Source organism: Macrotis lagotis, chromosome 2, assembly GCF_037893015.1.
Source record: "Macrotis lagotis isolate mMagLag1 chromosome 2, bilby.v1.9.chrom.fasta, whole genome shotgun sequence".
NCBI lineage: Eukaryota > Metazoa > Chordata > Mammalia > Peramelemorphia > Peramelidae > Macrotis > Macrotis lagotis.
In genome coordinates this window covers 88,183,026-88,207,645 of record NC_133659.1, presented here as the reverse complement: position 1 = coordinate 88,207,645, position 24,620 = coordinate 88,183,026, and the positions used below count along the sequence as shown (strand labels likewise).

General features: G+C 33.8%; 1 protein-coding gene across 3 annotated transcripts in view; it reads right to left on the bottom strand.

The window, feature by feature from the left end:
* RO60 (Ro60, Y RNA binding protein) overlaps positions 1-24,620 on the bottom strand; it is a 55,615-nt gene that overhangs the window by 21,849 nt on the left and 9,146 nt on the right. For all 3 annotated transcript variants that reach the window (XM_074222264.1, XM_074222266.1, XM_074222265.1), the window contains 3 exons: positions 12,400-12,620; positions 12,111-12,257; positions 7,974-8,111 (listed from right to left, as the gene is read on the bottom strand). In XM_074222264.1, coding sequence (XP_074078365.1) covers positions 7,974-8,111; positions 12,111-12,257; positions 12,400-12,620 — 506 coding nt within the window. The remainder of the gene's footprint in view (positions 1-7,973; positions 8,112-12,110; positions 12,258-12,399; positions 12,621-24,620) is intronic.

The window sequence follows — 24,620 nt, the reverse complement described above, 5'->3', positions numbered from 1 at the left end:
CAATAATGGACAAAAACTAACCAACCAGGTGGAGAAAAACATCTTACACCTTTTACCAAAAAAAAAATAAAAATGAAAATGGGGAAACAATTTAGATGTAAAGGGTTATTTCACAGGGAAATTAGGGAGGCATGGAAAAATTTACCTGTCAGATCTATAGATAATGGAAGAGTTTAAGGCCAAACAAAAGAAAAGAAATCATGGGAAATAAAATGAACATTTTGATTGTATGAAATTAAAAGAGTTTTTGCACAAACAAAAAAGTAATGCAGCCAAAACTGGAAGGAAGGCTGGAAACTGGGAAAGACTTTTTTTACAGAAGGGTTCACTGATAAAGGATTCATATCTCAAAGTTATAGGAAACAGACATTTTTATTAAAATAAGAGCAATTCCATAGTTGATAAGTGTTCAAAAGAAATGAACAGGCAGTTTTCAGAAGAAGAAATCAAAATTATCAACAGACACATGAAAAAATACTTTAAATCACTATTGATTAGAGAAATGCAAATTAAAGTAACTCTTGAGATACCACCTCAAGCTTATCAGATTGGGTAACAAAACAGAAAAGGAAAATGACAAACACTGCAACAGATGTGGAAGAATTGGGATGCTGGTGGACTGATATCTTTATTCTAGAGAACAATTTTTAACTATGCCCAAAGAATTGTAAAAATGTACATACAAAAAAATGCATATACCCTTTGACCCATTGATACCATTACTAGGTAATATCGTAAAGAGATCAAAAACCTATCTGTGCAAAAATATTTATAGGAGCTCTTTTCGTGATAGTAAAATATTGAAATAGAGAGGATGTCCATAAATTGGGGACTAGTTGAACAAGTTATGTCTTATGATTGAGATGGAATACTTTGGTGCTGTAAGAAGTGACGAGTAGAATGGTTTCTGAAAAACCTGGGAAGTCTTATATGAATTAATGCAAAGGGCAGATCCAAAAGAACATTGTACACAGTAACAGCAATATTGTAATGACAATCAATTGTGAAAGATTTAGCTCCTCTGATAAAATGATCCAAGACAATTCCAAAAGATTCATTATGAAAAATGCTATCCTTATCTCTCCAAAGAGAGAACTGATAAATTCTGAATGCAAACTGAAACTTTTTTTTACTTTTTCTTGTGTTTGTGTTTTCTTTTACAAAATGACTAATATGGAAATGTTTTGTATGATTTCATCACATGTATAATGGATAACATATTGCTTGACATCTCAAGCAGTGTGAGGAGAAAATCTGGAACTCCCAATTTTATTCATCATTTAGATATTTATTTTTTTTAAGGTGTTCAGGGGGTAAGTGATTTGCCTAGGGACACAGTAAGTGTGTGAGGCTGGTTTTGAACTTGGGTCCTCCTGACTTTAAAGTCAATGCTGTATACACTGTATCATCTAACTGACCCAAAAACTCAAAATTTTTAAAAAAGTAATAATAAAAATATCTTAATAAAAACAAGTTGGAATTGTACAAAATTGGAATAAGGAGGTTTCTTATTATTACTTTCTTCAGATGAAAGCTGGTAGACCCATTTTGGGCAGATATTTTAAGGGGGATTGCCATTCAGGTATAAATTGAATTTTAAGCTCTCTGAGGTTCCTTTCACACTTAAGATTCTGTGAAAATCTTTAACATTTTACATCCTTTTTTTTAAACCAATAAACACTTTCATAGGACATATCCAGGGATGACTGTTTGACTTGCTAATTAAAGGAAAGATTTCTGATATAATGCTTGCATTTTAGCAAAAGTAATTAAATATGTTTAAATAGTTAAAGAATATATGGTTTCATCAGTATGAGTACTCTGTTCTCCTTTCATGGGGCAATGCATCTAGTGTTGATTCTTTGCCAGCTGAGATTTACAAGCTGGGGAGTCCAATGCTCAAACAAAAGGTGACTAAAATCTTCCAACTTCAATCCACATTGATTTAACATATGATTTACCTATGAAAGTAAAAACAATATATTGTCCTGTGACAAAATCACAGGAGGTTTTCTCTCTTAAGTCATTGCTGCCAAGATTCTTACCAGAGTCCTTAATAGGCTGATCCTTCATCTGGATGATGGGCATCTACCTATGAGTCAATGTGACTTCACACAGGGCTCAGGAACAGTTGATATGGTGTTGGCTGCCCCACAACTCTAGAAGAAATGCTAGGAGAGGAATAGAGGTCTATATACAACATTTGTAGATTTGATTGAAGACTTTGATATTGTCATTCATGAGTTTATGTAAAATTATGTCAAAATTTGGTTGCCCAGAGAAGTTCATCAGTATTATACATCTATTTCATGAGGGCATGATTGCCCAGGTTCTGGATGATGGATGATGGTGTTTTCCCAGTCACCCATGAAGTGAAACAAGGCTTTGTTCTTGCTTCCATGCTGTTTAGCATGTTTTCAATCATGTTATGAAATGCCTTCAACAAGGAAGAACATAGCCTGAAGGTCAATTACTTCCCTGATGGTAAATTCTTCAACTTGAAAAGGTCAAAAATAATAAAATAAGATCAAAATGGGTACAGGATTAAGAAATAAAGGGCAATACATAATCCAATTAAGAGGACTCAAAATATTCTGTCTGATCTATGGAGAGGGGAGAACTTTATGACCAAACTTAGAGAACATTAAAAATTATTAAACTTTAGTTTTTGCACTAAGATTTTGACAAGATAAAAAAGATAAAAAGAAAGCTGAAAACAATTTTCATAGTTAACATTTATGAAAACTGAATCAAATTTATAAGATTACAAGTCATTCCTCAATTGATAAATGGTCAAAGGATATGAACAAATTTTCAGATGAAGAAATTAAAGCTATATATAATCATATGAAAAAATGCTCCAAATCATTATTAGAGAAAATGGAGATTAAAATACTATGAGGTACCACCTCACACCTTTCAGATTGGAACTATGCCCAAAAAGCAATAAAAGTGATCATACCTTTGACCCAGTCATACCAATACTAAGTCTATATCCCTAAGAAATCATAAAAAACAGAAAAGTCTCACATGTCAAAAAATATTTTTAGCAGCTCTTTTTGTAGTGGCAAAGAATTGGAAATTAAGGGGATGCCTATAAATTGGGAAATGGTTGAACAAGTTATGGTATGTGAATGTTATGGAAATCATGAGTAGTCAGTCTTTAGAGAAGTATGGAAAGAAATAAAAACTGATGCTGAGTGAAATGAGGAGAAACCAAGAGAACATTATACACATTAACAACATTGTGGAAATGATCAACCATGATGTTCATGGAGCTTTTTTCAGTAGTTCAGAGATCAAGGACAACCATGGGAGACCTGCTTTGGACGATGCCATCCACATCAAGAAGAAAAAACCAAAGAGTCTGAATACATGCTATGTTAATTTTTAAAAACTTCTTTTATGTTTTTCCTTTCTTGCTTCATTTTTTCTTTCCCCTTAGTTTTAATTCTACTTTCACAATATGACTAATATAGAAATGTTAAACAGAACTGTACATGAACAACTTTTACCAGACTGTTTGCTGCCATGGGGGGGGGAGGTAGAAAAATGTGGAACTCATAAATTTGCAAATGGGCAAATGTTGAAAAACTACCATTGTATGTAATTGAAAAAATAAAAAAGTTTCAATTAAAAAAAAAAGAAAAGGTTATAAGCCAAGACCAAAGTGGTGGCAGAAGTGTTGGTACATGATTTTCTACTTGCAGACAATTGTGCACTCAGTGTAGTCTTTGAAGTTAGATGCAACAAAGATTCATTCTCTGCTGCTTGTACTAATTTTGGCCTAAGAGCACCAGAAAACACAGATGCTCTATCTGCAAGCACCACACCTATCCAAATGTGGAACCATTGGTTACAGCAAATGGAGAAGTTTTGAATACTGAGGATAAATTCATTTAACTTGGCAGTGTACTTTCCAAGGAGATACACATTGATAATGAGGTTGACATATACAACATTGCCAGATCTAGCTCAGTGTTTAGGGAGTTTCAAATGAAAGTGTGGGAGAGAAGAGGTATTAATTAGCTTGCCACCAAGCTGAAAGTCTGCAGAGCTGTTGTGCTGACCTCTGTGGGATGACTTTGAAAACTAGACAGTCTACTCGTACAATGCCAGGAAAATGAATTGCTTCCATTTAAACTGTCTTAGGAAGATTCTGAAGATCACCTGGCAGAATAAGATACTGGATACTGAGGTCCCTTCTAGAGGTAAACTGCCAAACATTCAAACTCTATTGCAGAGTGCATCTATGACTGTTCAAATGCTAAACATTTTATGGAGAACTCAAACAAGGGTGAGCACTCATGGGAGAAGGAGGAGCAGAAAAAGTGATACAAGAACATTCTCAAGATGTCTCTTAAGAACTTGGAAATTCATTAAGTAACAAGAGAGACTGACCTAAGATCACCCAACATGGCATGCCCTCATCAGAGGGTACTGTGTTCTATGAGCAAAGCAGAATTGAAGAAGCTCAAAGGAAACATGAGATGATGTTTTCAGCCATGGTTTCAAATGCCTTCAATGAAGACAAACAGAGAATCAAGGTCAACTACTGATGGTAAATTCTTCAACTGAAAAGGCTACAAGCTGCAATCCAAGACTAAATGGAGGTATTGGTGCATGATTAGAGAACCCACCCCAAATGGTCCCATGGATTGTTTGTGCTCCAACTGTAGTAGAGCATTCTGAGCATGTGGTGGTCTGATCACAGCCAGAAACACTGCAACTAGACTCTAATATAGCAATGTCATCTTGGTCCTTTTAGAGAACAAAAGACAACCACCAATCAACCAACTCTACTTTGCAGATTACAATTTCTCTACAACTTAATACTTAAAATTCATCATCCTGTGGCAACCCAAGTGACAAGCCTCTTTGAATTTAGCTAAGCTGGTCCTCAAGCAGCAAAGTTCAACATGCAACTCATACTCAGTCTTTCCAGGATGGTACAACTAGTACAACTTTCTAGATATACAACAAGTACAACTAAAATAATCCAGTTACTTCTTATCAAGAGACACTAGTTAAAAATCTAGAAGTCTTAGAGGGTTTTAGTGCAAGAAACTGAAGATATGACATTTATCTATTATTATTATTGTTGTTGCTGTTATAGAATTTCACCAAAGCAAAGTTCCATTCTCCCCATTCCCCAACTTCACTCCATAAATATATACTGGAATTTGTAAATAAGCAATATACAAAAAATAGTTTCCTATATAAATGAATTTGGCACAAAACTAAAACAAAATTAAGGAAAAATCTGAAAATAGTTCTGATTTGACTTTTTAGGGTATCAAACCTTTCAACTCAAACTGGAAATAGAAGCAGGAAAAGACACTGACTATAATGTTAAATGGAAATTTAACTGATAAAAAAAATGCCACAATTAGATTTTTTTTTAAATTTTTTTGTTTTTTATTTGTTTTTTTGTTTGTTTGCTTTTTAGTTTTTGCAAGGCAATGGGGTTAAGTAGTTTGCCCAAGGCCACACGGCTAGGTAATTATTAAGTGTCTGAGGCCGGATTTGAACTCAGGTACTCCTGACTCCAAGACCAGTACTCTATTCACTGCACCACCTAGCTGCCCCAGATTTTTTTTTAAAGACTAAACTATCATACTATGAAAAATCTTATAGAGAGCTATAAGATTACAAACAGTATCATCTCAAACAGTAGGAAGCTGTGGAAGATGATACAAGTAAATAAAGGCACCTTCAGGACATTTAAGAATAAAACCGAAAATATGATAGTAGAAAAATATGGAAACGTTCTCTAAAGATTTTTAGAACAAATCTTTTTACCATCATGGTCAGAACCATGGCATTTAGATTCTAACCTCGAAGTCCTTTAATGTGCTCATGGAGAAAGGTAAAATGGCACTGAAAAAACAGATGGAAAAAGCAAATTACATCTACAAGTATAAAACAAGAAAGTTCATGGCTGAAGTGACAATTCTGAGAATTCCAAGGACTGAATCTTAAGATATATGAAGAATGAGAAGAGAGAAAATGTGAGGAAAAATGTCATACACCTTATCACCACCATGTTGGTGGTGAAAAAATTTTGATCATAATATCAATACACAAATCAATGGCATTCTTAAATAAGGGTTTTAGAAAGGAGCATGTAAGTTTTTGAAAATGATGTTAGTGTCACACAAAAGACAAGATACCATAATGTGAACTTATTGATTACTTTAAAAAGCAATTGATTAGGAAGGGTAAAAAGTCACCTTAAAGTTCTCCTCCTTCAATAAAGTTTCTTCAATACATATTTTAAAATTATGTGAGATGATTTAAAAGATATTAAAAAACTAGTTTGGCAACAAGTGTGCCAAATTATTAATATTAAGCAAAGCATAAAACAGAGAAAAGTCAACTGTTTTGAAGAGTTGAGGATGAAGAGTGGTCCCCTATAGTGAGGTCTTTGCATTATTCTGTTTATAGATGTCATTGTGCTGACTGCATCAAGCCCTGTAAACTTCTGAGTCTTCTTCTTCTTTTTCTTTTGGTTTTTGCAAGGCAATGGGGTTAAGTGACTTGCCCAAGATCACACAGTTAGACAATTTAAGTGTCTGAGGCTGACTGCAGGGTCAGCACTCTACCCACTGCATCACCTACCTGCCTCACTTCTGAGCCTTATAAATAAGATCTAAAATCACACTAAAGAGTTTGGTCTAATAGTTCACATAAAAAATTTCCAAAAAACAGAAAAAAAATAGATAAAGAATGCCAATTGTTCAGTTCATGGCTTCAGAGAAAAGCTGTAGAAGAGCATCCTTTAGTATATACATCTGGGCCAGAAACTACAAACAGAAAAATAAGCTGGGCTTAGAATGGAATAAGAGAAAGAATGAAGGCTGGATGGCTTTTGTGAAACTAAAAAACTATTTTAATGATCCTAAGCTTTTCTGTGGGAAAAAAAGGACTACTTTCTTAATATCATTGTTCTTCTGGTTTATGGTTATAAGACACAGAACACTGCAGCCTGCATAGAATTTGACTGAAGCTCACTCAAATGGCAATGTAAGAAAGCACATGTTTGGTGTGAGCAGGATACAAAAAAATTACAATATCACCAAAGAAATATGGGCATGAAAAAGAAGATTGGTTGGTCATATGATAAAGAGAGAGATCATTAATAGAGAGCATGTCTCACTGGTGTCCTCATGAAGTCAAGATAAGGCAACAGAGTTCAAGTGCATTAGGTGTCCTCAAACTTCTAAGAGAAGATTAAAAGTCATAAAATGTAGACATCAATGAAGGGAGATCCACACTGATAACAATGCAGAACTGTATTCATAAGCACTGATTTTTATTTTCCTCTTGGTATTGGAAAAATGTTAATTTGTCATGGTTGGATAATTTTATCAACACTAAATTTGGATTAGCCAATCAGTATTTTGATTTTTAGAACTGGCAGCTAAATCAGAATTCCATAAAGACAAATTTTAGAGGAATATCTATTTATCTGGGAAATAAATTTTTTAAAATTGAATTTGCTTGTTACCCTTCTGGGAACACGACAGTAATTCTAAAATATGGTTACCAGGATGAAACCAAAAATTTTGCCATGTCAATATTCTTCAAAATAGAAGTGAATTAATCAAACACATAATTTACTTCACCAATTTAATTTCATATTGGCCATATTCTAGTATTTTAGCATATCCTATATTTGGCAAATTTCAAAGTAAATGCTAGAATAGTTTAGTACAGAAATTATGTATCTTAAAACTGATTTGAAATCCAATGACTACTTTGTAAACAGGTAAACTAGTTTTAGAAATAATAACAAAAATTTTAGGGGAGAAATAAAAAAAAATCACATGAACTAAAAAAAATGCACTATCAAAATTGTTCAACTTTTTGATTAAAATTTACAAGTTTCAATAATGGTATTCCAGTAATATTAAATAACATTACATTTTCACTGTGTCTTTTTAAAAATTTGAGGCAAATGAAACTATTACCTTAAATGTTTTATAAAATGCAGTATTCAATGCTTTCAAAATGTCTTCATCAGGAAGCCACTTCAGTTTTCCTCGGAGACCATGTCCTGTTTTATAAGCTTTTAATGCAACTAAAACATGGAATGGATGTATACGAGCCTAACAATAAGAAAGACAATTAGAAATTATGAATGAAACTTTGAAAGTAAATATAATTTATTAAGATTAAACATTCATCTTTAATCTTAAATTAAGATTAGTTCTTTAGATCTAGTAAATGCATGTGTTTATTCTGAATGAATTTCCTTCCCTCAAGAAATTTAATTAAGTTGGGGGGGGTGAAATGTGTTGGGGAGGGGTGTATAGATGAAAACATGTACAAATATATATGAATATAATGCAATTAAAATGTAATGGTAGGGCAGCTAGGTAGCACAGTGGATAGAGCATCAGCCTTGGAGTCAGAAGTACCTGGGTTCAAATCCGACCTCAGATACTTAATAATTATCTAGATATGTGGCCTTGGGCAAGCCACTTAACCCCATTGCCTTGAAAAATCTAAAAAAAAATGTAATGGTAGCTAGATAGTGCAGTGGATAGAATGTTGGATCTGGAATCAGGAAGAACTTAATTCAAATCTGGCCCCAGACACTTACTAGCTGTGTGACCTTAGGCAAGTCTCTTAACCCTGTTTGCCTCAGTTCCTTCATCTAAAAAATGAGCCAAAGAAAACCTCAAAGGGATCACAAAGAGACAGGCATAACTAAGTCTCTGTCCTACGAAGCTGCAACTTAATATAGATATAATTTATCAAAGAACTAGATAAATGAAAAAATATATTTTTACCTTAATTTAAAAAGTTTTAATTGGATTACTGGATTTTAAAACAAGCAAATTAGTAAGGGAAATGAAACCTGAGATCAAGTTTAATAACCAAATGTTTCAAGAAATAGTTTGTATAACTATTATAATAAAGGTGCAACTATTTAATACCTATGAAATGAGGAGAATCATAAAATTTGAGAGTTGGAATAACTTCAGTGATCATCTAGACCAAATATTCCATACAATAAAGAAGTTTCTACTGTAACATACCTGTTTAGTGGCTGTCTAGACTTTGCTTAAATACTTCTAAGGTAGAGAAGGAATCCACAAACCTTTGGAAAGTTTACTCTACTTTTGGACAGCTATAGCTATTAGGCAGTTTTTCTTGAGATCAAACTTAAACTGACTTCTCTACAATTTCCACCTATTGTTACTGGTTCTAAAGAAACAGTTAAGGGTTAAAGGGTTAAAAAGAACAATTCTAATACTTTTAAAAAAATTATTTAAGGCAATGGGGTTAAGTGACTTGCACAAGGTCACACAGGTAATTATTAAGTGTCTGAGGTCACATTTGAACTCAGGTCCTCCTGAGCCGGTGCTCTATCTACTGCTCCACCTAGCCACCCAAGTCTAATACTTCTTTCACAAGATAATTCTTCAAACACCTGAAGAGAGTTGTCATGTTCTTCCTGAGTCATCGTTTTTGCAGACTAAATTTATACAGTCCTTGCAATAATCCCAAATATTCATGATACAAATTCAAGGTCATAGACCATTCTAGTCACCCTATTCTGGAGGTTTCAGTTAATCCCTGTTCTTCTAAAACTGTGATACTAATAATTGATCAGGAATATCTAGAAAGGGTCTACTGAAAGTACAGTACAGTGGGACTACTAGCTCCCTATTTTTGGAAGATATATTGCCTATTTTAAGTAGTATTAAGATAAAATTAGCTTGGCAGCTAGGTGGCACAGTGGATAGAGTACTGGTCTGGGGTCATGAGGATTTGAGTTCAAATCCATCTTCAGACATTTAATAATTACCTAGCTGTATGACCTTGGGTAAATCATTCTTAACCCCATTGCCTTGCCAAAAAATACCCAAAACAAACAAAAGATTAAATTAGTTTTTTTGTCTGCCAATGCATACTACTAATTCCATTAAACCTCTAAATATTTTTCAGAACAATTTCCATATTTATCTCTTCTATCTTCTATTTGATTTTTTTATATCTGAACCTTAGAATTTAATTTTTCTCTACTGAACTTTAACTTAATAGATTCTGTCTATTAAGATAGTTTTTGGATCCTGATTTTGTCATCCTCTGTGATAGGTATCTCTGACATTTTTGTGTCACATGCAAATCTGATGAGCATGCCAGCTATACTTTTTATGCAAGTCTGATATAAATGTTAAGAGTATAGATTCATTCTTTTCCCCCTCTAGTGACAAGCTGCTAGAAAGAGTTAAAGAAATAAAGTAAACAATGCACAGTAAAGAACAGAAGAAAACCTACAAGAAAGCAAAGTAAACAATTAGGAACAAAATGTATAGTATATATTATATAGGCTTTCTTGAAATGGAAACATTTGTTTTATATTATGGATCCTTGCATCTTTTGCTGTGCACATGACAATGTTTCCTTTTTCTTATTTTTGTATTTAAATATAAAGTTAAAAAAGAAAAGAAAAAAATTATATCACACTCTCCAGAAAAATAGTTGAGCCTGAACTGTTTACTGGGGATAGAAATGGAACATTTAGAAGGAAGCTTTGTAACTACAATGAAGGACCTTTTTAGGAGCCTGTATAGAAGTTTTGTTCACAAACTTCAAGGGATTGTTTTATAATATAAATATTTTATTTGTTTTCCAATTACATACAATAATAGTTTCTATCAGTTTTTGGTAAAATGTTGAATTTTACAATCCCCCCCCCCAGAAGGCAATTTGATAATCTTTACATTATTTCCATGCTATGCATTGATCGAAACTGAATTGAAAGAAAAAAGTATATTCTTGAGGAAGAAATAAAACATTAGAGATAGCAAAATTATATAGTAAATAAGACAACTTTTAAAAAAATTGAAGATAATAATCTTTCGTCTTTGTTTAAACTCCACAGTTCTTTCTCTGAATACAGATGGTATTATCTGTCACAGATACCCCAAAATTGTCCCTGATTATTGCACTAATGGAATGAGCAAGTCCATTAAGGTCATCATGCCCATGTTGCTGTTAGGGTATTCAATGTTCTTCTGGTTCTGCACATCTCGCTTAGCATCAGTTGATAAAATATTTTTGAAAGGATTTTTAATGGGAAAAAATACATCAACTCCAAATAGTATGAAATTTTGACACCTGAAGTTTAATGAAAAAATATTATATCCAAAAAAGAAAGAGTATACTTACTATGTATGAATGTGTATACAATGTGTACACAATGAATGTGTATACAATTGTGTATACAAATGTATACAAATGAATGTGTATACAAAATCACCACAACAATAATAACTAACCTTCTATATAGGGACTAGATATTGTGCTAAATGCTTTACAAAGAATCATATTTCATCCTTACAACAACCCTGGAAGGAGGTACCATTATATATTTTACAGTTGAATAAACTAAAGCAAATAGTTCTTAAGTAACTTACCTAAGATCATACAAATAATAAATGTATAAGGCAGTCAACTGAAGTGGGGTCTGACTGAATCCAGGTACAGTACCCTCCCTACCATGTCATTGAGGAGTGTAGAGAGAGCTGGCCTCAAGCCTTGATGGTTTGGGTTCAAGACACATACTGGCTGCATGACTTGGGGAGAGTCATTCAACCTCTCAATGCTCTAGGTTAGTGGTGTCAAACTTGAATATAAACAGAGGCCCTTAATCCATCCTTAAGAATCCCTGTTGGTCACATATTGATCTAGTTTTAAAATTTAATATTATCTATGTTTTATTGTATTTTCTTAAATACTTTCCAATTACATTTTAATCTAGTTTAGGTTGCACTCAGGAGTATGTGAGTCATATGGTCCACTGTGTTTGGCCCCTCTGATCCAGGCAAAGCTCTAAGAATCTAAGTTGCACAAAAGTGTGGATCTGTATTGGTAGAGGTAGTTTCCTCACTTGGAGAGTTACATATAGTAATGAAAACATGTGTCCAGTAATTGTTATCTCTCCCCTCATTTCCCTTTAAACAGACACAGAATCATAGAAAGGGTGATCTGGATTAAAAACAGATCCTCTTCTCATGGAGTATAAAATCTAATACATTTTATTACCTTTTTTTATGTTCAGACAAAAATAATTCAGTTTTAATAATTCTTACCTTTTTTAAAAGTTTGTCATTACATAGTCTTTCACATACTGAAGAAACTTCTGAACTTCCTGGCTCAAGCATTGAAATAGCTGTCATTTTCCCTAGATTCCTTAGCAATGCAGTTAGAGGCATCTCCTGTAACAAGGCTTTCCAAACCTGCATAGACAGACAGAAAGAAATGAAAGAAAAACATTGATCCTCTTATACTTACACTGACAATAGAATTAATGTTAATGATGCAAATGGTTAAGTTTGAACACAACAAATGAGAATTATTCTAAGAAATTGATTTACTTACCTCTTTAGATTTAAGATGATTAGTCAGAAGATGTTCCCTAACTAATTTATGTTCTTCTATTAAATGAATCACTTCCAATTCATCTTTTGTATTCTTCACTCTTTCCACAGCTTCCAGATATTTCAGTAATTTTTCTATCTCTGGAGAAAGTGCCTTATCTTTATATGCTTCTTGTACCTCTTTCCAACCTTTTGTAACATATTTGGTCACAATAGCAAGTCCTTTAAGAAAATGAGAAAAATTAAAGATAATAAATGAATCTAAGATTGACATAAGAATATATGAAAGCTCAAAAAACAAACTCTCACAAAAGTGGTACTCTTTTTTTTTTGTACCTACTAAGAACATTCAAGCAATTGAAGATGAACTAATTCAAATATTCAAGGGCTTAAAATAAATTTAAACATTTTTTTAACCTCTACCTTGCCCTTCTTAAATAGTTCTATTATGGAATCACTGAATGAAAAGGCTGGGGGATGACATGGTCAGACTTCTGCTTAAAGTTCTATTTGTCATCTTGAGTAGAGGACAGATTGGTGTCAAGAGATATTTGAATCAAGATGACCCAACAACTCTCAAGAGTCTAGGTGGGAGGGATAAGGGTATCCATCAGGGTGGTAGCTTTGTCAAGAGAAGTGGAGGAGGGATGTAGGAAAAATGTTAGAAAGGTAGAATTGACGGGACTTTGACACAGGGGTTAGGGTAGGATTGAGGAATTAAACAAGTCACCTAAGCTGAGAGTCTGGGTGACTTAGAGGATGGTGGTATCATCCACAAAATGCATTTTCATATTAGTTGTATCACAAAACAAAGCAAAGAAATAAAACAAGAAAATTATACTTTAATTTGCAGTCCAGAGTTCAACAGATTCTCTCTGGAGGTAGATACTTTTATATCCTTGATTTCTAATTCTTTGCCAAAACTAAAAGCAGCTGCTATAAATATTTTTATACATATTTGTTCTTTTCCTCCATCTTTGATCTCTTTGGGAAACCGCCTAATAATGTTATTGCTGGACTAAAGGGTATGATCAATTTTATAGTCATTTAGGCAGTTTCAGATTGCTCTCCAAAATGGGTGAACCAATTCTCTATGCCACCAACAATGCATTAATGTACCTTTCTGCCCTCATATCCTCAAGCATTTATTTCTGAGAAGTATGAGGTGTTCTGTCTTTTTCTAGTCATGATTTAGAGCATATGATTATATGAATATAGCTTTGATTTCTTCTGAAAATTGCAAGTTCATATTCTTTGATCATTTATCAATGGAGGAATGGCTCTTATTTTAAAAAATTTCACTCAGTTCAATATCTAGTATATACCTGAGAAATGATGCTTTTATCCAGAGAAACTTGCTGCAAAAAAACTTTACTATTCATTGCCTATATCTTTTAGCAAAATGTAGTTTCCCTGCTTATGACTTTTAATTAGATGTGGTTTTGCTTTTTTATTTTAAGTGCTTGTTTTTTAAAATCTTTAAAAAGTATTATATTTCTTTCAATCACAAATGTAATTTTAATAGTCATTTAAATAAATTTTAGAAATCCAAATTTTTTCCCTCCCTTACACTAAGACAGTAATCAATTTGGCTTAGGTTATACATTTGCAATCATGAAAATATATTTTTCCCCTATTAATCATGTGATAATGAAAAGAAAAAAACAAAAAAATTGAAAATGCCCTTTGATCTGCATTCAGACTCCATTATTTTTTTTCCTCTGGCTGTGGATAGCATTTTCCATCAATTCCTTTATAATTAGTTTGGATCATTATATTGCTAAGATCATACAATGTTTTCCTGGTTCTGTTCACTTCATTTCGTAAGATTTTCCAGGTTTTTCTTAAATCCACCTGCTCATTCTTTCTTCAGTACAACAGTATTTCACTACATTCATATACAACTTGTACAGCTATTCCCCAATTGATGGGTATCTCCTAAATTTCCAATTTTTTACCACCACAAAAAAAGTCACTATAAATGTTTTTGTTTATATAGGTCCCTTCCCCTTTTTATGATCTCTCTGGGATAAATACCTAGTAGGGTAATTATTGGTATGAACAATTTAATTTCCCTTTGGGAATAGTTCCAAATTGCTCTCCAGAATGTTTGGGTCAGTTCACAACTCAATCAACAATTCATTAGTGATTTAATCTTTCCTTATACTCAGCAACATTTACCATTTCCCTTTCCTGTCAAAATTATGCAATTTGTGATGTGTGAGGAATGTTGGCAACATATAGAAATGCCAATGATTTATGTGGGTTTATTTTATATCTTTGTTAATTATTTCAAAAGGTTTTTTGGGTGATTCTCTAAGCATGTAATTATATAATTTGCAAAAATTGATAGCTTGTTTCCTCATTGTCTGTTTTTAGTCCCTTCAATTTCTTTTTCTTCTCTTACTGCTGTAACTATGATTCCAAGTCCAATATTGAGTAATCGAAATGAGAATCTTTGCTTCACTCTGATCTTACTGGTAAAGTTTTTTCTAGATTATCCCCATTACAGATCATGCTTGCTGATAGCTTTAAATAGAGATTATTTATCATTTTCAGGAAGGAATGGGAGTTGTATTTTGTTTTCTCTGCAACTATTGGTTGTTACTGATATGGCCAGTTTTGCTGATAGTTTTCCTAATATAAATCCCACTTGGTTAAAGCATGTGGTTTTTATGATATAGTGTAGGAAAACTATTTTAACGATTTTATTTAAATTTTAAATTTAAATTAAGAAATGATTTTATTTAAATTTTAAAATATTTTAACATTTACATTTTATAAATGTTTAATATTTTAAATTTCTTACCTTTTAATAGTTTAGATGCATCTGGTATGGTCTGTTTTTTGTTTTAGGTATCAGCAACATAGTTGTGTCATAAAAAGAATTTGGTGGGGTTCCTTCTTAGTGTAGTTCCCCAAAATAACTTATATTGTATCATATTTATTACTATGATGGCTTCTAAGATGTGACTGTTTCCTCTTCTGTTAGTCTGGACAATATATATGTTTTTTGCAAGGCAAATGGGGTTAAGTCACTTGCCCAAGGCCACACAACTGGGTAATTATTAAGTGTCTGAGACCAGATTTGAACTCCGGTACTCCTGACTCCAGGGCCGGTGCTCTATCTACTGTGCCACCTAGCCACCCCAACAATTTATATTTTTAAAAAATATTAATTTTGCTTATATTGTCAGAATTAGTGGCATTATAGTTGGGCGAAATGTTTCCTAATTGCTTTAATTTCTTTTTCACTAGTGGTGAATTCATCTCTTATTGATACTGATAATGTTTCTTTTAAAATCAAATTAACTAATGGTTTATCTAGCTTATTGCTTTTTTCCCCCCTAAAACCAGGTCCTAGTTTTATTAGCTCCTAAGTTTTCTTTTAAATTTTATCTCACCTTTGGTTTTCAGGATTTCTAATTTGATGCTTACTTGGTGATTTTAATTTCTTCTTTTCCAATTTTTTGAGTTGTATGCCTAATTCATTAATCTGATCTTTTTCTATTTCACCAATATTAAGAGTTTAGAGAAATAAAATTTCTTCCCAAGTGTCGCTCTGGCTGTATCCCACTAATTTTGGCATGGTGTCTCAATGTCATCATCCTTTCTAATGAAATTGTTTATAAGATCCACTTATTCATTAGGATTATTTGGTTTTCAATTATTTATTTTTTTGCAAGGCAATGGGTATGGATTAAATGACTTGCCCAAGGTCACACAGCTAGCTAATTATTAAGTGTCTGAAAGCACATTGGAACTCGGGTCCTCCTGACTCCAGGACCAGAGCTCAATCTACTGCATCACCTAACTGCCCCCTCCAATTAAATTTTAATCTATTTTTTCACTTCCACTTATTGGGTGTAATTTTATTGCATTGTTATGAAAAGGATGCATTTAACATTTCTTTTACTTTTGATTGTGAAATTTTTATGACCTTAATAGATGGTCAATTTTTAACTGGCATTCCAAGTTTTTATGGGTCTGATGGACACATTGTAACTTGATTCTAGCAGGGTGATATTTTGGTCCCCTCAAAAATGAAGAACTAGGTGTCATGTACTGTTGAAAAAATATGCTTTTCTATCCCCATTATATTTTCTAAAAATAATCTATCATATTTAACATTTTTTTTCAACTTCCTATTTATTCTGATTAAAGGTTTCCATTAGTATACTTTTAACATTTCCTTCTTTAACTCATGTTTCCTTGAAAAATTTGGATGCTAAATCACTTGGCGCATATGCTTAGAACTTAAATTTCATTACTGTGGTACCTTTTAGAAAGATTCAATTCCTTATCTCTTTTGTTTAATTTATTTTTGCTTTTGCTGTGTTGGAGATCATGATTGCCCCTCTTGTATTCTTTTAAGTTCAGCTGAAGCATAATAAATTCTTCTCCAGCCACTTACCTTTACTGTGTCTCAAACTTGTTTCCTTTAAACATATTATAGAATCCTGGTTTTTAATACTTTGCTATCCACTTTCATTTTATGAATTCATCCCATTTACATTCAATTATTACAATATACTTACACCACCCTCTTTTAATTCCTGACCACTGCCTCCCCCAATTTGCCTTACCTCTCTTCCTACTTCTCTATAGGTAAGTTACATTACCAAACAGACTCACTGTGTATGTTATTACTGTTTTGACCCAAATCTGATGAGAATAAGATTCAAGTGATACCACCCAATCTACCCCCATGTCCCCTTCCACTGTAAATGTTTTTCATACCTCTTCATGCACTAATTTACCTCCTTCTACCTCTTTCTTTCCTCCCAGTTTATTTCTTTTTCACCCCTTATTATTTTGGGTATCATTCTATCATATATCCATACTCTATGCTACTTCTAATCACACCAATAGTGACAGAGTTCTTAAAAATGATCACCTTCCATGTTGGGAGGCAAATAGTTGAACAATCCTTCAATGCAGAAGCTGCTAAATTCTGTGCAATCCTCACTAGTGGCTCCATATTTAATGCTTTCTTTTCAGGTTTCTTGTGAAATTTTTCCCTTGACTCGAGAATTCAGGGATTTGGCTGTAATGTTCCTGGTTCTAGGATATTAGGGTAGTTTTCACTGATAATTTCTTGACATAAGATGTTCAGATCTTTTTTTAAAAATCATGTATTTTAAGAAGTCATAATTCTTAAATTCTCTCTCCAGGATGTTTTTCAAGTCAGTTTTTCCAATGAGATATTTCACATTTTCTATTTTATTCATTGTTTTGCTTTTTTTTAAATTTAATTTTGTTTTATGGAATCATTAACTTAACCAATTCTAATTTTTAAGGAATTATTTTCTTCAGTTACCTTTTTTCACTTCCTTTTCCAGTGAAAACTGGACCAGTTTTATTTTTAAATAGTTTTCTTCAGTACATTTTGATACTTTTTCCATTTTTTTGAACTTCCATTATTAAGCTGTTGATTTTTTTTCAGAACTCTCTTGACATCATTCTCATTTCTTTTTCCCAGTTTTTCTTCTACTTTTCTTATCAGATTTTTTTTTTTTTAGGTTTTTGCAAGGCAAATGGGGTTAAGTGGCTTGCCCAACACCACAAAGCTAGGTCATTATTAAGTGTCTGAGACCAGATTTGAACTCAGGTACTCCTGATTCCAGGGCCGGTGTTCTATCCACTGTGCCACCTAGTCAACCCCTCTTATCTGATTTTAAAATGCTTTTTGAACTTTCAGTTCTTTTTGGATATGAAACCAATTCATCTTCCTTTGAAGCTTTGCATGTAGGCCTTTTTTGCTGCCCTCTTCTGAAGGTTTTCTTTTTTGATCTCCCATGTACAAGGCACCTGTGGTCAGGTTCTTTTTTTCTGCATAGCTTTTCTGGTCTATTCCATTACTTTTAAAGTTGAACTCTATTCCTGGGAAGGAAGGGGCATTATTCTAAGTTTCTTATATGCTGGGGGGCTGTGGGCCCTGACTGATTGGCTGCTGTTATACAAGTACTATGCATGACCTGGCAACTCATCTGGCATATGCTGGGACCTACAGGGGGTTGGTATTATATCAGGATCCGTGTCTGGGATAGAATGGTAGGGTTAGTCATTTGCCTAGTGCTATGCTGGGATTCATGGAGGTGGAGACTAGTACTATACTAGACTATGGAGAATTGGGGAGCCAAGGGAGGGTACTGGCTGCCTACTGCTATAGTGTGGGTCCCAATCACTGTCTTGTACAGTAAATGCTGATGCTGCCTTGCTGAGACAATGCCTGAAGGACTATTTCACTTTTACCTAGGGAACAAACTTTTCCTTCTGAACTTCCAAATTATTTTGGGATGGAAATTACTTCATCTAATCTTGTTGGTTCTACCATTGTAAATTTCTTTTGGGGCACTATTTTATAGTTGTTTGGAGGTAAATTTGGTTGAGTTCAAATAATTTCTTGCTTACTACACCATCTTGGCTTCAGGAAGTTCCCAAGTGGGTTTCTTATAAACAACATATTATTGGATTCTGGTTTTTAATCCATCCTACAATATGCTTCTGTTCTGTTAGTTAATCCAATTCAGTCATGTTTACTAACTGCACATTTCCTCCATTCTAATGTCCTCTGCTTATCATTCCCTCTTTCTATCCTACCCCACTAATTTTGCTTCTGAGCAACTGCCTCCTTTAATCTACCCTTCTTTTTAATCACACCATCTATTCTTATCTCATTTTATCTCAACAGGTTCTTTGAACCAACTCCAAAGAGTGAGATTCAAACATTGCCACTTAGCTCTTCCCAATTTCCCCCTCCAAGATTAAAGTTCTTCCTGGGCATTTCTTTTACATGTACATTCCTCTTTTCTCACCCCCCACTTTTTTCAGGGAGAATCATCCTAACATAATCAATTGACATCTGTGTCTTCTATATGGTTGTATTCCAACTGAACTGTTATAAAAATGATAAAGTCCTTAGGAATTACATATTATCATCTTGTCACATAGGAATAAAAATAGCTTAACTTTTTGTTTTATAGAATCATTGAGACCCTTACTCTTCTGTGTTTCTCTTGAGTTTTAATTCTAATGTCAAGCTTTCTCTTTGGCTCTGGTCTTTTCATCACGAATGCTTCAAAGTCCTCTATTTCACTGAATATCCTTTTTTCTCCCTCTCATAAGGATTATATACTCAGTTTTTCTGGGTAGATTACTACTGGTTGTAAACTTAGATTCCTTTGTCTTCCAGAATATTATAGTTCAGAGGCAGCTAGGTGGTACAGTACATAGAGCATTGGCCCTGGATCCAGGAGGATGTGAGTTCAAATCCGCTTCAGACCTTAACACTTACTTAGCTAGGTGACCCTGGGCAAGTTACTTAACCCCATTACCTTGCCCAAACAAATAAAAAATCCCCCAAATAAATATTATAGTTCAAACCCTTGGTTCCTTTTATGTGGAAGATACTGTATCTTGGGTTATCATAACTGGGCTCCATGGTATTTGAATTTTTTTTTTTTAGTTTATTGCAATATTTTCTCCTTGACTAGGGAGCTCTGAAATTTGGTTATAATATTCCTGGGAGTTCTCATTTTTTTTGTAATTCTTTCAGGAAGTGATCACTGAAGATTTTCAATCTCTCTTCTACCCAATGTACCTAAGATATTGTGATAGTTTTACTTGACAATTTCTTGAAACATGTTTCTTTTAATCATAGCTTTCATTAATTCCAATAATTACTTTTTCCCCTAATCTTATTTATTTTAAGCAATGGTGGTTAAGAGTGACTTGCTTGGGGCGGCTAGGTGGCACAATGGATGGAGCACCAGCCCTGGAGTGAGGAGTACCTGAGTTCAAATCAGGCCTCAGACACTTAACAATTACCTAGCTGTGTGGCCTTGGGCAAGCCATTTAACCCCATTTGCCTTGCAAAAAACCTAAAAAAAAGTGACTTGCTCAAGGCCACACAGCTAGACAATTATTAAGTGTCTGAGAACATACTTGAACTGGGGTCCTCCTGACTCCAGGGGAAATGCTCTATCTATTGCACCATCTAGCTCCCAATTCCAATAATTCTTAAATTATCTCTTAGATTTATTTTCCAGGTCAGGTGCTTTTTCAATGAGTTATGATACATTTTCTCTTTCTTTTGACTTTGTTTTTATTGTTCCTTGGTGCTTTATAATCATTAACTTCTTCTACTTGTTTAATTCTAATTTTTTATGTATTTTCTTCAGTGAGCTTTTCCTCTTCTTCCATTTGGTAATTCTACTTTTTAAGGAGTTATTTTCATGCCTTTCTTAAACCATCAGGACTTTTTTTCCAAGATATTTTTTTCATCAGTATTTTTCTGTGCTTCTTCTATCAAGCTATTTTTCCAATTTTCTTTTACTATTCATCTTTTTAAATCTTCCAGAAATTCTTGCCGTCTTGGGGTTCATTTACCACTTTTCTTTTGAGTCTTTTTTTAAATTTTTAAATGAGTTTTATAGGGTCAAGCTTTTTTTTTTTTTGTTATTATCTGCCCCTTTTCCCAGTCTATTTCTTTACTTTGGACTTTATGTAAATGTTAGGCTCTGCTCACCTGACAATGGGGAAGTTCTGTGCCAAGCTTCAAGCTTTTTCACAATGCTATTTTCAGAGCTAGTGGAGGTGGGGTAGGAGTCTGCAAGTTTTCATTATTTCCAAGGTGGTAATATTCTGGGAGATACATGGTTATTACTCTCCTGATCTATATACTCAGGAAGGATTCCTGCTCCCCTGCAGCTCTAAGTACTAGTGCCCCACTTCAATCGGGAACTGTAACCAATTTGGCTTTCTTAAATCTTCAAGTACTAGCACTCTTGGTCTCAAAGTGTGGCCTTGTGACTGCACCCTTGTGACCATTCCCAAGTTCTCTCTGGCTCTGTACCTGTGACTTAGAACTGCTTCCAGGCAAGAGTTATTAATCAGTGCCAAGTGCATTGAGTAGCTGTAAAGAGTCCCAGTAATTTCTCTCTGACCCCTCTTACTGTCTTTGGGCTGAGAGCTCCCAAAGCTACTGTTATTGCTGTCACAGTCACCTCTCCAAGGTCCACTGTTGGGGATTCTGTTGTGCTCTAAGGCTTCCACTACCCTAAAGACCTCTCCTGTGGATCTTATATATTGTTTAAGACTGGATAAATGTCTTCTAACTTTTTGTTGACTGCCACTCCAAAATTTGATTTGAGGCATTAAAGTTGTTTGGAATTGAATGTTGGTACAATTCAGTTGGTTGCTGCCTTTAATCTTCTATCTTGGCTCCAACTTTTACCACTATTCCTATTTTCTAGCAGCAAATTCATTTTTTGTTCAAATCGGCATCATATTTTCTGAGTGACGTAATTAAAACTAAGTTTGTACACCACCTTTTACAATTCCACCCCCCCCACTACAACTTGGAATACTAGAAGCAACAGTTGACCAAGATTCAGAAAATCTGGGTTTTAGTATTTTATCACCTTCCCTGTTGGTGGCAGCATCAGTTTCCATAAGCTTATCATTTCTACACAAATGGCTTAGAGAGCTATAAATTTAGCCTATTCTCTTCTCCTGAGTTGTAGTTTCTCATCACCAACTGCCTTTTGGATATTTCAAACTATATGCCCCAGAGATAGGTCCTGAAAAAATTTCTGTCCAAAATTACCCCACTACCAAACTTCCCTACTTCTGTCAAGAGAACCGCTGTTCTTTTAATTTTCCAAGTTCAATCTCATATTATCCTTGATATCTCATATCTTCTCAGCATATACAGGAAATCCAAGTAAAAATTTCTATCTCCACATGATCTACTGCTTATGTCCCCTTTTATCTAAAGGGCCACATCACCTTCTGTCCACTAAACTAATACAAGAGCCTTATTAAGCTACCTGTCTCAAATTTCTTCCTATTTTAAACTATCCTCCTCAAAGCTGCCAAAATGATTTTCCTTAAAGTGAGGATCTACCCATGTCACTCCCACACTCACAGCATATTTGAAAAATGTAAAGATTTAGAATAACTTACACCATTTGCCAAAAAAAGGCCAAAAATAGATATATAGACTAGAAATAGTCATCTTAAATAATTAGAGGAATTAGAGGAATATTACTTATCAGACTATCAGAAGAATTTGTGTACAAACAAGAGATAAAGAATACTGAGATATGGTTAAATTTTGATTATATTAAATTTAAAAGGTTTTGTACAAATAAAATCAATGTAGCCAAGATTAAAAGTAGAAAATTGGGCAAAAAATTAATAGGTTCTTGGATAAAGGTTTCATATCTCAAATATACTGAGAATTCTGGCAAGTTTATAAGAATAGAAGTCATTCTCCAATTGATAAATAATCAAAGGATATGAACAGGCAATTTTTAGAGAAAGAAATCAAAACAATTTACTGTCATTTAAAAGCTGCTCTAAATAATTATTGAATAGAGAATTAATTAAAATAACTTTCAAGTTTTTTCACACTCATCAGACTGGCTAAAATGACAGAAGGGAAAAATGACAAGTGTTGGAGGGTATATGGAAAAACTAGGACACAAATACACAGTTGGTGGCACTGTGAACTGATCTCATCATATTGGAGAGCACAAAGAATTATGACTTATAATACTATTAGATCTTTCTCAAGGTGATCGGGGGAAAAAAAAACCTATGTAGAATGGGAAGACAAAAATCACAAAATCTCAGGACTGGAAATCATCTGGTCATCTGGAGACAAATTCAACCTCTATTAAATATCTGATAAATGCTAATCCAGTTTTTATTGATGACCTCCAGTGACCCACCCCTCCCCAACCCTTTAGCAGCTCTATTCTACTTTCAAATAACTGGTAGAAATCTTTTTCTGCAATTAAGCCTAAATCTGGCTCTTTTAAATGTTTACCCATTATTTCTAGTTCTCCCTTCCAAAGACAAATAGAACAAATAAATTTCTCTTCCATGGAGAAGATGTGATGTTGAATATTGGTTCAATGAAGGACCAGGGAACATGGGGGTACAGCATCTAGATCTGGACCCTGTATGAGTCTTTAAAAAGGTCATTTTTGTTGCTGTTGCAGACTCACACTGTCAACTCGTATTAAGTTGTCACATCAAAATACTCTTGTTATTATGGATTTTTAACCCAAGTCTAGGATATTATGTTCAAGTCCTATACTTTATAATACAGAGCTAAGAAAAAAAAATCTCTGAAGTAGAATAGAAATCTCTTTCCAAACTGATAATGAACATAAATGACTGATTTTTCTATGTGTGGCTAGATCAAGACCTGTGATTTGACCTAATAAAATGAGACAACAGATATAAAGTGCTTTGTAAGCCTTAAAAAGTTATATAAAAGACAGTTATCATTATGTTATTAACTATATCTATGCTACATCTCCATCTTTTCCAGAAGCATACATAAAGACTATTACGTTGCATAGGCAAACTACTGGGAAGCAGCATGGTATAGTGGAAAGAGTATTGGATTTGTAGTTAGAGGACTTGGGTTTGAATTCTGGTTCAGGAATTTATTATTTCTCTGGCCCTCATCTTCATCTGTAAAAACAAAGGGGATAAATAAGAAGACCTTTAAGGTTTTTTCAATGTTTAAATCTGTAATCCTCAAAAGAAAGCATTTCTATCAACTAACATTATAGTGACCCTATCACAAAGAAAATGGGCTAAGTTTAAGATTACCTGTTTCTTGATGAAGTCATGGTGATCCTTTGTGATCACTACTTCCTTTTTTATACATTCACTACATTTTTAATTATATTATGTAATTTTGCAAGGATCAAAGTTTTAGCACTGGTTAAGAGTTTGTCAACTAATTCTGCCCTTTTGTGAAAAATGTAATACGTGCCTTCTATCCTGTGGCATCTCCCCTGCATTCCATGACCTTTCAAAAATGACTAATAGCAATGACAACCTTCAGTTCTTTCAATTCAAAATCCTGCGAGTCTGATGTTTGGATCAGGTGATTTCAATCACTCAACATGGAGAGGGAGGTAAGGGAGATCTAAGTAGTCTCTTGCAATCTTCAATTTATCTTCACAGTGTGATATATCTATATCTATCTATATATGTGTATACACACACACACACACACACACACAAATATAGTTGACCTTGAAGTAATAAGACCTAGGTCTAAGATACATCTGTTACATATACAGGGTACATGGCCTTAGACAAATCATTTAACTCTTAAGTGTTCTAGACAAGTTGCTTACCTGTACTGCTAGAAGAAATTATATCATCTAGGAATTCTTGTGGATAAAATCA